This window comes from Cherax quadricarinatus, chromosome 69, assembly GCF_038502225.1.
Source record: "Cherax quadricarinatus isolate ZL_2023a chromosome 69, ASM3850222v1, whole genome shotgun sequence".
Lineage (NCBI taxonomy): Eukaryota > Metazoa > Arthropoda > Malacostraca > Decapoda > Parastacidae > Cherax > Cherax quadricarinatus.
In genome coordinates, this window is record NC_091360.1 from 16,295,137 (window position 1) to 16,307,972 (window position 12,836).

The window sequence follows — 12,836 nt, forward strand, 5'->3', positions numbered from 1 at the left end:
AAAATATATCTTTAAACCTATAAGAGAAAATTTTAGAAAGGACTTAATTTTAAATGAGTTCTTGCTAATTGACCAGTTTTACATATTCAGCACGACATATATATATATATATATATATATATATATATATATATATATATATATATATATATATATATATATATATATATATATATATATATTTATATATATATATATTATATATATATATATATGTATATATATATATATATATATATATATATATATATATATATATATATATATATATATATATATATATATATTTATATATATATGTATGTATGTATATGGAAGTCAAGCCACGGGGGGGGGGGGGTTGGAAATCTTTAGCTCAAGTACTTTCACACTTCTCAATGCATCATTAGGAGCTGTGCAATTTTGCAAGGGCAATAACAGGAGAAGTAGGAGAAGTTTTCATAGTAGCGCGGTGGACCATTAACAAAGTCTCAGTTTGATAATGGTCAAGCTTCATATGTAGTATATAGGTTAGTTGCAAATTGTTTTTTCTGTGATCTGGTAACATTGTTGCAGCCTTTGTTCAAGCGATGGTATGGTATTATTGCAAATGTTATTTGTTAACACTTTTTCAGCCAAGGTGTGGTAGCATTGTTCCAACCATGGTATGGTAGCATTGTTCCAACCATGGTATGGTAGCAGTGTTCCATCCATTGCATGGTAAGAATGTTCCAACCATAGCATGGTAACAATGTTCCAACCATAGCATGGTAACAATGTTCCAACCATAGCATGGTAACAATGTTCCAACTATAGCATGGTAACAATGTTCCAACTATAGCTTGGTAACAGTGTTCCAACTGTAGCATGGTAACAGTGTTCCAGCCACAGCATGGTAACAATGTTCCAACTATAGCATGGTAACAATGTTCCAACTATAGCATGGCAACAGTGTTCCAACTATGGCATGGTAACAGTGTTCCACAATAGCATGATAACAGTGTTCCAGCTATAGCATGGTAACAGTGTTCCAATTATAGCATGGTAACAGTGTTCCAACTGTAGCATGGTAACAGTGTTCCAGCCACAGCATGGTAACAATGTTCCAACTATAGCATGGTAACAATGTTCCAACTATAGCATGGCAACAGTGTTCCAACTATGGCATGGTAACAGTGTTCCACAATAGCATGATAACAGTGTTCCAGCTATAGCATGGTAACAGTGTTCCAATTATAGCATGGTAACAGTGTTCCAATTATAGCATGGTAACAGTGTTCTAGCCAAGGTGATGTTACACATATTCTACACGATAACGTGTAATAACATTTAACGTGTGTTGTGTTGACAGGGCAGGTGTTGTGAGTGGTCGTGTGGCCGTGCAGCTGTTAGTAGCTGTTGTCGTGGCGGTCGTCCTCACTACCTTCACTCTCTTTACCCTCGATATATCTCCAAATTTTGGTAAGTTTTGAAAATTATATATATATATATATATATATATATATATATATATATATATATATATATATATATATATATATATATATATATATATATATATATATATATATATATATACATAATTTTCTCTTATGCGTTTAAAAAAAATTATGTTAATGTAAAAATTAATAATTTTGTACCAAAAGAGCCTTAAAAACCTTACCTAACGTTATTATAATAAGCACATTTTAATTTAGCCTAATCCAACTAAATATATTTTAAATAAGTTTACAATAATTTAATAATGAACCAACACGTTGAAATATTTTTTTATTTTCGTTAGGCTCAGAATGATTTTTGCGAAATTATTGCATACACAAATTTTCGCTTGCCGTATTCGGCAAAGAAGAGTCTTCCTATTTAAGCGAGAATCATAAGTTTTCCCTATACGGCATGATGATCGCACTCTGGCAGGCACTGAAGAGCCCCTGTTAGAGGACTTACAGGTGGTGAAGACACAGGGAGAAGACTTGGGACTCATCTTCAATCCCTCCAAGTGTGAAATCATCACAGCAAACCAGGAAATAATCAATGCTGTGCGAACAGTCATTCCAGAAGTCTCTACTACCACTCCATCCAACAGTATCCTCTTGCGAGCACCGCTGGGTCACCAGGCCATCGACACAGTCCTCAAGGACAAGCTGAATGACCTGAAGAGAATGGAGGAGAGAATAAGTGATCTTGATGCCCATGATGCCCTGTATCTCCTCACAAGTTGCCTTACTATACCAAGGCTCACTTCCAGAGGTGCGCACCCTCTTTTGATAATCCAACACTCGAATGTGACTCACTCCTGAGATCAACCTTTAAGAAGGCACTAAATCTGCCACTAGAAGATCAGCAATGGGATCAGGCAACCCTCTCAGTGTGACTGAGAGGTACAAGGGTGCGCAAAACAGGGCAGGTAGCATTACCTGCATTTCTGTGTTCCTGCTTGGCTTCCAGTGGATTAGTCAAGACGATTGTCCCCAAACGCTTGAAAGACGTGGAAGGAGCCCAAGCTCCCAGGTTCACTGAAGCAATATGGCGGTGGGATACCCTTGCCGACTCCTCCAGTACACCAGCTCCTCCTAAAGAGCACAAACAGTCCTACTGGGACAAACCGATCACGGAAAAAAATCGCCAACACGATCCTCACCAACGCTTCAGGAAAGAAATAAACTTGTCTCCTAGCTGCGAAGGCACCACACTCAGGAGATTTCCTTCTAGCTGTTCCCAATTCCTCCCTGGGCACTTGGCTTGACCCACAGGCCATTCGGATTGGTGTTGCTCTTCGTCTAGCTGCCCCCATCTTCACCGAACATAGGTGTATTTCCGGCAGGGTGACGGCTGATCAATTTGGACTTCATAAGAACATAAGAACATAAGAACATAAGAAAGAAAGAACACTGCTACAGGCCTACTGACCCATGCAGAGCTGGTCCATGTCACCCCCCCCCCGGATTAGCACAATGACCCAACCCCCCCAGATTAGCCCAATGACCCACCCAGTGTTTTCACCTCCACTCAAGGAGGGAGCACGGCACCAGACCCATCAGCATAAGCTAGTCAGGTCCAGCTCACACCCATCCACACCCATTTATTTAACCTATTTTTAAAACTACACAACGTTTTAGCCTGAATAACTGTACTCGGGAGTTTATTCCACTCATCCACAACTCTATTACCAAACCAGTGCTTTCCTATATCCTTCCTGAATCTGAATTTTTCCAACTTGAAACCAATGCTGCGTTTCCTGTCTTGGCTGGAAATTTTTAGCACGCTGTTTACATCCCCTTTATTTATTCCTGTTTTCTATTTATACACCTCGATCATATCCCCCCTAATTCTACGCCTTTCGAGAGAGTGCAGATTCAGGGCCCTCAGTCTATCCTCATAGGGAAGATTTCTGATACATGGGATCATCTTTGTCATCCTCCTCTGTACGTTTTCCAGAGCATTTATATCCATTTTGTAATACGGTGACCAGAACTGAGCAGCATAGTCTAAATGAGGCCTAACCAAGGATATATAGAGTTGAAGAACAACCTGTGGACTTCTATTATTTATACTTCTAGATATGAAGCCAAGAATTCTGTTAGCTTTATTGCAAACACTAGTGCACTGTTGTCTTGGTTTCAGATTACTGCTAACCAGAACTCCTAAATCTTTTTTACAATCAGTAGTATTAAGATCTACATTATTTAGTTTATATGTGGCATGGTTATTTACCTGTCCAACATTTAGAACTTTTCATTTGTCAATTCTAATCATCCTGGAGTGCTCTAGTGTCCTCATTAGAATGAATTGGACGGCCTATTTTGGTGTCATCAGCAAATTTGCTTATGTCGCTATTTATTCCCCTCATCTATGTCGTTTATGTAAATTGTGAACAACAACGGGCCCAACACTGACCCCTGAGGAACACCGCTTGTGACGTGCCCCCATTCTGATTTCTCCCCATTTATGCAAACTCTCTGCTGCCTATTTGTCAGCCATGCCTCTGCCCAGGAAAAAATTTCTCCTCCTATTCCGTGTGCCTTAAGTTTCCTCAATAGCCTCTGGTGTGGAACTCTATCAAAAGCCTTACTGAAGTCCATATACACAATATCATATTCATTACCATGATCTACCTCCTCAAACACCTTAGTGAAAAAAGTTAGTAAATTCGCAAGACAGGGATGCCCCTTTGTAAAACCGTGTTGAGATTCATTGATCAATCTGTGCCTATCATGATGGCTACGAATTGCTTCGGCAATTATTGATTCCATAAATTTTCCCACTATGGAGGTAAGGCTTATTGGTCTATAGTTCGAAGCCAAAGACATGTCACCTGCCTTGTAAATAGGTATTACTTTTGCCATTTTCCACTTATCAGGCACTATGCCAGTTTGTAGTGATATGTTAAAAAGATTAGCCAAAGGTATGCTAAGTTCCTCTTTACATTCCTTTAACACCCTTGCAAACAGTTCATCAGAGCCTGGGGATTTGTTAGGTTTTAGTTTCTCTATTTGTCTGAGGACCATGTCACTAGTTACTGCAATCGTGCATAGTTTATCATCCTGTTCTACATAATCTATTATTTCAGGAATATCGCTAGTATTTTCCTGGGTGAAAACTGAGAGGAAGTAGGTATTGAGAATTTCACACATATCCTTATCACTGTCAGTGATCTGACCAGAGTTACTCTTAAGTGGGCCAATCTTGTCCCTAATCTTACTTCTGTATACCTACCTGGGTTAGTCTTTGAATACCTTGTGACCTTAGCCTCATAATCCCTTTTTGCTTTTCTTATTCTTTTCTTTATTTCTCTCTTTAATTTAATATATTGATTTCTTAACTGCCCATCCCCTCTTTTGTTACGCCAATATATGCCTCTCTTTTGACCAATGAGATGTTTTAATCTATTGTTCATCCATTTGAGATCATTTTTGTTAGATCTAATTTCCCTACTTGGAACAAAAGTTGTCTGGGCAGCTAGAACTATGCTCTGAAAAACGTCATATTGGCAACCAAGATCACCTACCTGACCCATAGTCAGGACATCCACAGGTGATTTTTCAGTCCTATGAAGTCGGCCAAGTGAGAATCTGAGACAGAGATTTGATTGCAGTTATCTGGGTAATCCCATGATATATTGAAACTAAGTGATTTGTGATCACTTTTCCCAAGCTCATCATTAACCTCAAGATTATTAATTAGTGAATCTTTGTTGGCAAGAACCAAGTCAAGCAGATTGTTTCCTCTAGTTGGCTCTGTCACAACCTGTTCTGAAAAGCAATCCTGAACCATATCAAGAAAGTCACTAGACTCAAGATTTCCTGTCATATTGTTCCAATCACTTTGTCTAAAGTTAAAATCTCCCATTATCACAACATTTTCATATCTAGATGTCTTATGAATTTCGTCCCATAACAGCTTACTACACTCCCTATCAAGGTTTGGGGGACTATAAATCACACCCAAATTTAATTTGCCACATCCCTCTAGAAACTGTATCCAGAGTCTGTGTTCGATGCTTCTAATCTTATATCATGTCTAAGACAACAATTTTAATTATCTCTGACATACATCGCCACTCCACCACCCTTCCTGTTGACCCTATCAGTGTGGAATAGTTTATAACCCTGTATGTTGCATTCAGAAGGCATTTCTCTATCTTTCAGGTTGAACCAGGTCTCTGTTATACCAATAATATCTAAATTACCTACACTTGCAAGTAATCTTAGATCATCTATCTTATTTCTTAGGCTCCTACTATTTGTATAGTAAACCTTAAGGAAGCTAGTCACTCATTGCCCCCTACTATCTCTCTTTGTTTGTTGATCAATTGATTTGCCATTACTAGCAACTTTATTTTGAATATTGTCTTTTAAACATATCCCTGAGGTATCCCGGTAATAGCTGCTGTTTTTAACCCTAATGCTGCAGTCTGATTGTTTCCCACAAACACCCATACCTCTATAATCCATCAGTTTAAATTCCTAGACAAGTCATCAATTACCCTCTCAATCGAATTGGCTAATGCAACCACTCCACCCTCAGAGAGATGAACCCCATCCCTTGCATACATATCACGTTTGCCAAAGAATAGGTACCAGTTATCAATGAATGGGATTGCAAGTTCCTTGCAGTACCTGTCTAGCCAGCAATTTATACCAATTGCCTTAGACATACATTCATTGCCCACTCCCTTTCTAGGCAAGATGCTACATATAATTGGGATCCCTCCCTTAGACCTAACTACTACTGTGACTGACCTGTACTTATCCAGCAGCTCCTCTCTCCTGCCGTTCCCAATGTCATTTCCCCCAGCACTAAGACAGATAATGAGCTTGTTCCCATTACCTGCCATAATATTATCCAACCTGCTGACTATGTCACCAACACCAGCTCCAGGAAGGCACACTCTCTGTCTGACCTTTCTGTCTCTGTTACAAAATGCACGGTCCATATATCTTACCCGAGAATTGCCTACTATTAAAATATTCTTACCTTGATTAGCAGGGGAATCAGTAGTACCTTCAACCTCACTAACCACTGAAGTACACTCCTCTTGGAGAACAGAGAACCGATTTCCTACCTTCACATCTTCTCTGAATTCTCCTCATCTTACATCTTCCTGAACTGTGAACCACTTGCCACTTAAAGCAGCTGCCACCATCACTGCTGGTGACCATTTCCCCCTTACCAGCTAAATTCTTCTCACATTCACTCCCAAACTCATCTAGGCGAAGCTTCAGCCTCCTATTTTCCTCCTGAAGAAGTAGAATCTCCTTCTTCAACACTTGAACAAGCCATGGTGCTTGGTAACAGTCCACGCTAACTCCCAAGAGCTTAGGCAGGTATGACCACACATGACCACTGACCTCAGCGTACTGTCACACATCAGAAGGGAAGTATGCCAGACATGAGGAGGTCAACGACATCATAAAGAGAAGCCTCACCACAGCCCGTTGCCTAGCCCAACGGGAACCCCAAGTGCAGAAGTCCCACAGAAGTTAAAAGCATCCTGATGGGGCCACTATGCTACCCTAGAGGGATGGAATGCAGATTGCCTGGGACTACACCTGTGCTGCCACATTGGCAGACACTTACTTGACATACTCCTTAGCTGAAGGGGGTGGAGCTGCCAGCCATAAGGAAACCCAGAAGACCAGCAAATATGAAGACCTTTCCCCTTGCTCTAACTTCATCCCAGTGGGATTGGAAACCCTTGGAGCATGGGGCAAGGGTACTTTAAAATTCCTCAAAGTGCTGGGTAAAGAACTCATCATAGAAACCAAGGACCACAGGGCGGCCAGCTTCCTCTTTCAGAGACTCAGTGTTGCAATACAGAGGGGAAATGCCTGCAGCATTCTGGGCACAGGGCCCACCACCGGGGAGCTGGACGAAGTATTCGAGATGTAGCTCTGAGTTGTTATCTATGTCATTTTACTCCCTATTATTTTTGTCAGTGTATTTTGTCAATGTATTTTATCAATGTATTTCGTCTTTAAATAAAATAAAGTATCTATAAAATATAGGGGGTGGTAGGAGAAATAATTTTCAAACAGCTTCATGGAGAACCTAGAGTGTTCCCTGAAGCAAGTTTATTCTTTTCTCTGAGGATGAGGATCCCCAAGACAGTTCCAGAGGGGATACCTCCCTATATATTATAAATAAATAATGGAACATTTTAATGTCGACGAAGAAAGGGAGGCAGTAATTCCATGCACTGGCAATGGAGGTATATCATCTTTTAGGAGTGAAGAAAAGCAGTATCTGAGTGTGCGGGAGGTGCGTGAGGCATTGCGTAGAATGAAAGGGGGTAAATCAGCTAGAACTGATGGGATCATGACAGAAATGTTAAAAGCAGGGGGAGGATATAGTGTTGGAGTGGTTGGTATTTTTGTTTAATAAATGTATGAAAGAGAGGAAGGTACCTAGGGATTGGCGGAGAGCATGTATAGTCCCTTTATATAAAGGGAAGGGGGACAAAAGAGATTGTAAAAATTATAGAGGATTAAGTTTACTGAGCATACCAGGAAAAGTGTATGGCAGGGTTATTATTGAAAGAATTAGAGGTAAGACAGAATATAGGAGTATGGATGAGCAAGGAGGTTTTAGATGGGTAGGGGATGTGTAGATCAAGTGTTTTTATTGAAGTATATATGTGAACAGTATTTAGATAAAGGTAGGGAAGTTTTTATTGCATTTATGGATTTAGAAAAGGCATATGATACAGTGGATAAGGGGGCAATGTGGCAGATGTTGCAAGTATATGGAATAGGTGGTAAGTTACTAAATGCTGTAGAGAGTTTTTATGAGGATAGTGAGGCTCAGGTTAGGGTGTGTAGAAGAGAGGGAGACTACTTCCCAGTAAAAGTAGGTCTTAGACAGGGATGTGTAATGTCACCATGGTTGTTTAATATATTTATAAATGGGGTTGTAAAAGAAGTAAATGCTAGGGTGTTCAGGAGAGGGGTGGGATTAAATTATGGGGAATCAAATACAAAATGAGAATTGACACAGTTACTTTTTGCTGATGATACAGTGCTTATGGGAGATTCTAAAGAAAAATTGCAAAGGTTAGTGGACGAGTTTGGGAGTGTGTGTAAAGGTAGAAAGTTGAAAGTGAACATAGAAAAGAGTAAGGTGATGAGGGTACCATATGATTTAGATAAAGAAAAACTGGATATCAAATTGGGGAGGAGGAGTATGGAAGAAGTGAATGTTTTCAGATATTTCAGAGTTGACGTGTCGGCGGATGGATTTATGAAGGATGAGGTTAATCATAGAATTGATGAAGGAAAAAGGCGAGTGGTGTGTTGAGGTATATGTGGAGACAAAAAACGTTATCAATGAAGGCAAAGAAGGGAATGTATGAAAATATAGTGGTACCAACACTCTTATATGGGTGTGAAGCTTGGGTTGTAAATGCTGCAGTGAGGAGGTGGTTGTAGGCAGTGGAGATGTCCTGTCTAAATATTATGCAGAGAATTCGGAGTGTGGAAATTAGGAGGTGTGGAGTTAAAAGTATTAGTCAGAGGGCTGAAGAGGGGTTGTTGAGGTGGTTTGGTCATTTAGAGAGAATGGATCAAAGTAGAATGACATGGAGAGCGTATAAATCTGTAGGGGAAGGAAGGCAGGGTAGCAGTCATCCTCGAAAAGGTTGGAGGGAGGGGATAAAGGAGGTTTTGTGGGCGAGGGGCTTGGACTTCCAGTAAGCGTACATAAGCGTGTTAGTGTCATGTGTGGGTTCAAAAACATGGATTGGGTAATAACACTCACGTTGAATGTTCTAGTACATTGGGTGGAATATAGGGGGAGCACCAAGCCTTGACCTGCAGCCTGTCTAACATCTCTACTTCAACTGGCTTGCTGAGTGCCTCAGAGGGTAGCAGCATTCAAAACATGCTAAGTCAGCTGAGCAGTGATAAGTGATTCACACAGACGGATGGTAGTGAGTCATACTACTGGTAAGTGGTTGCTGGCAACTGGCTACTAGGAACTGGTACTACTGAGAGCTGGGCAACGCTAACATATGTCATCCTGACATTCAGCTAATACAAACTAGAGATGGCAGGCATACGGCTTGGGTTGATTCTATACAATGTCAAAGTACACAACAATTGAACATTATAACATACATAAGTAGAATATTGGAATGGATGCTAGCATAATGCATTGCAAGGTATGATAATGCACAACTCATAGAATGAGACTCTACATTGGGATTACACAATAGAAGTGATAAAAAAAATTTGATCCATCGATTGGTATTCATGTGGTCTATGGATTCTGAGGAAGGATATGTATGAAGAAAGAAGTGTTTAACATAAAAGGCAGACTTGGTGCACTCAAATCTAGACTGTTAAATCTCATCCAATTCACTGGATCAATCCGTTCCACCAGTAGAGGAGAAAGACTTAGCTCCCACTGACTTCCCAGATGAAGTCAAGCATTTGTTGACTCTGTTGAGCAAACATCGTAAAGCCATTGCATTACCAGGTGAGAAGATGGGTATAATGAACTTATTGTCCCATCGTATCCCACTTGAACCTGGTACTAGACCTATCTATATATCTGCGTACAGAATGCCTCATTCACAAGTTGCTGTTGCAGAAGAATTGATCAATCAAATGCTCGATGATGGAGTTATTGCACCTAGAAATTCAACCTGGAATGCTCCCTTGATCTTAGTACCTAAGAAAGATGGTATTTGGTGCCCAGAAATTGACTTTAGGAAGTTACATGCGATAACTATTCCAGACTGCTTCCCACTTCCTGTACTGAGTGATCTTTTATGTAACATCGGAGATAACAAAGTCTTTTCAACCCTGGACTTTTTACAAGGGTTTTGGCAAGTCCCTCCTCATGAGGACAGCCAAGAGCTAACTGCATTCTCCACTCCTACAGGTCATTATCCCTTCCCCCGTATGGCCTTTGGGTTACAATCCTCCCCTATCACGTTCTCAAGGCTCAGGACTAACATCTTTAGAGGTCTCATAGGTAATGCACTTATGGTGTACTTAGATGACTTAATCTTCATGTCTAAAGACGTGGGTACACACTTCAAAAGACTTGATGAAGTACTTGGTAAGCTTGAAGAAGCCAATTTAAAGATCAAACTGTTTAAATGTCAATTTTTCAGATCAGAAATCCAGTTTCTTGGTCACGTAGTTACTCCTAGAGGGGTTACGACTGACCAAAGTAAAGTAAAGGCAGTACTAAATTTTCCAACTCCCAAAACTGCTGATGCTGTAAGATCCTTTGTGGGCTTATCAGGTTTTTATAGATCTTTCATTGCCAATTTTTCTTCTATAGCAGCTCCTCTAACTGAGTTGCTTAAGAAAGATGCTCCTTTTGTTTGGACCTTCCGCCAAGAAAGAGCATTCCAAACTCTAAAAGAAAAGCTAACATCTGCTCCAATTTTGAAATTTCCAGATTTTTCTAAGCCCTTTTATTTGACTGATGCTAGTTCTATTGGCATAGGTGCCGTACTAGCTCAGAAGACTGATAGCTAGCAAATGCCACTGCATTGCATTTGCTAGCTGAGTCCTTACGAAGGCTGAACGTAATTATACAGTAACTGAGCAAGTAGCTTTAGCAATAGTATGGTCTTTAAAGCACTTCCAAGACATTATCGGTACCCTGTTCATGTCTTGACAGACCATGCTCCACTGATACCTTTATTCCAGAACAAACAACCTACTGGAAGGTTAGCCAGATGGACCTTGACTATCCAAGAGTTCAATCCTACCTTTGAACACTTACCTGGCAAGTCAAATGTAGTTGCACCGCTGCCACCAAATTGTCATGTGGGGGTTCGAAAACATGGATTGGGTAATAACACTCACGTTGGATGTTCTAGTATATTGGGTGGAATATAGGGGAAGCACCAAGCCTTGACCTGCAGCCTGTCTAACGTCTCTACTTCAACTGGCTTGCTGAGTGCCTCGGAGGGTAGCGGCATTCAAAACATGATAGGTCAGCTGAACAGTGAATAATAAGTGATTCACACAGACGGTTAGTAGTGACTCATACTACTGGTAAGTGGTTACTGGCAGCTGGTTACTAGGAACTGGTACTACTGAGATTAGGAGTGAATGGAGACGAATGGTATTTGGGACCTGACGAGCTGTTGGATGTGAGCAGGGTAATATTTAGTGAAGGGATTCAGGGAAACCAGTTATTTTTATATAGCCGGACTTGAGTCTTGGAAATGGGAAGTACAATGCCTGCACTTTAAAGGAGGGGTTTGGGATATTGGCAGTTTGGAGGGGTATGTTGTGTATCTTTATATGTATATGCTTCTAAACTGTTGTATTCTGAGCACCTCTGCAAAAACAGTGATTATGTGTGAGTGTGGTGGAAGTGTTGAATGATGATGAAAGTATTTTCTTTTTGGGGATTTTCTTTCTCTTTGGGTCACCCTGCCTCGGTGGGAGATGGCCGACTTGTTAAATATATATATATATATATATATATATATATATATATATATATATATATATATATATATATATATATATATATATATATATATATATACATGCATGCATGCATACATATTGCATACCATTTATAATTATGCTAAATTGGAGCTTTATGACCCCCTCCACTATTCAGTTTGAGTGCATTGAGGTAGAGGAGGCTGGGCTTGTGGAATTCGTGGATAACGTTCTCGGATCTGGCAGTAACCGAAATACAAGTAGCTATGTCTGGGTTTTACACAGCACTGCACTAGTGGGGTCTTGAGTGGCAGATGGAATTACTCTGATGTATTTGTCTATCGCTGACGATTGGTGCTGTCCGTCGCTGTCTATTTACTGCAAGCCTTGGGTTGTTGATAACGTCCCTTGCACATTAAATCTAGACACTAACTTCATTTATTAACTTTAGACTTGGTAGCCGATTACTGGGTTCTGGCTATTACACTTTCCCTCCGTGTTCTGTGATCAGAGTGTGCGGGAGATACTTCAATAAATTAAAGCAACTTTGGTGAAGCTGACGCCGAGGGTGCCTCTCATTGCCGGCTCCGTCGGCAATGAATTTGGCTGACTTTGCATCGTCTGAGTCAGACGGATAAATGATAATTAAACTAAATGTAAAGTATATGACCAGCCTTGTTGTCACTTTCTTGAACACTTTGTGCTTGATTGTTCACTTACTGTTCACTAATATAATATGTCAAGGTATCTTTCTGATAAAAATAAGATATCAGAAATATTAAATAAGTATCCTAAATTTGCTTGCATAACTTATAAATCTGGATATATTATTGTTAACCTTTTCGGGGCCGAGTATCTCGGCCTGTGTATCCACATGCTCTTACGCCACCCTCCACACGATACATACTGAGAAATTCCTGAGAAGCTTTCCAGAAATATACA

General features: G+C 40.2%; 1 protein-coding gene across 1 annotated transcript in view; it reads left to right on the forward strand.

The window, feature by feature from the left end:
* The window catches only part of LOC138854785 (uncharacterized), a 438,528-nt gene that overhangs the window by 261,985 nt on the left and 163,707 nt on the right, over nt 1-12,836 (forward strand). Inside the window, exon 2 of the mRNA XM_070099855.1 lies at nt 1,331-1,440. Coding sequence (XP_069955956.1) covers nt 1,331-1,440 — 110 coding nt within the window. The remainder of the gene's footprint in view (nt 1-1,330; nt 1,441-12,836) is intronic.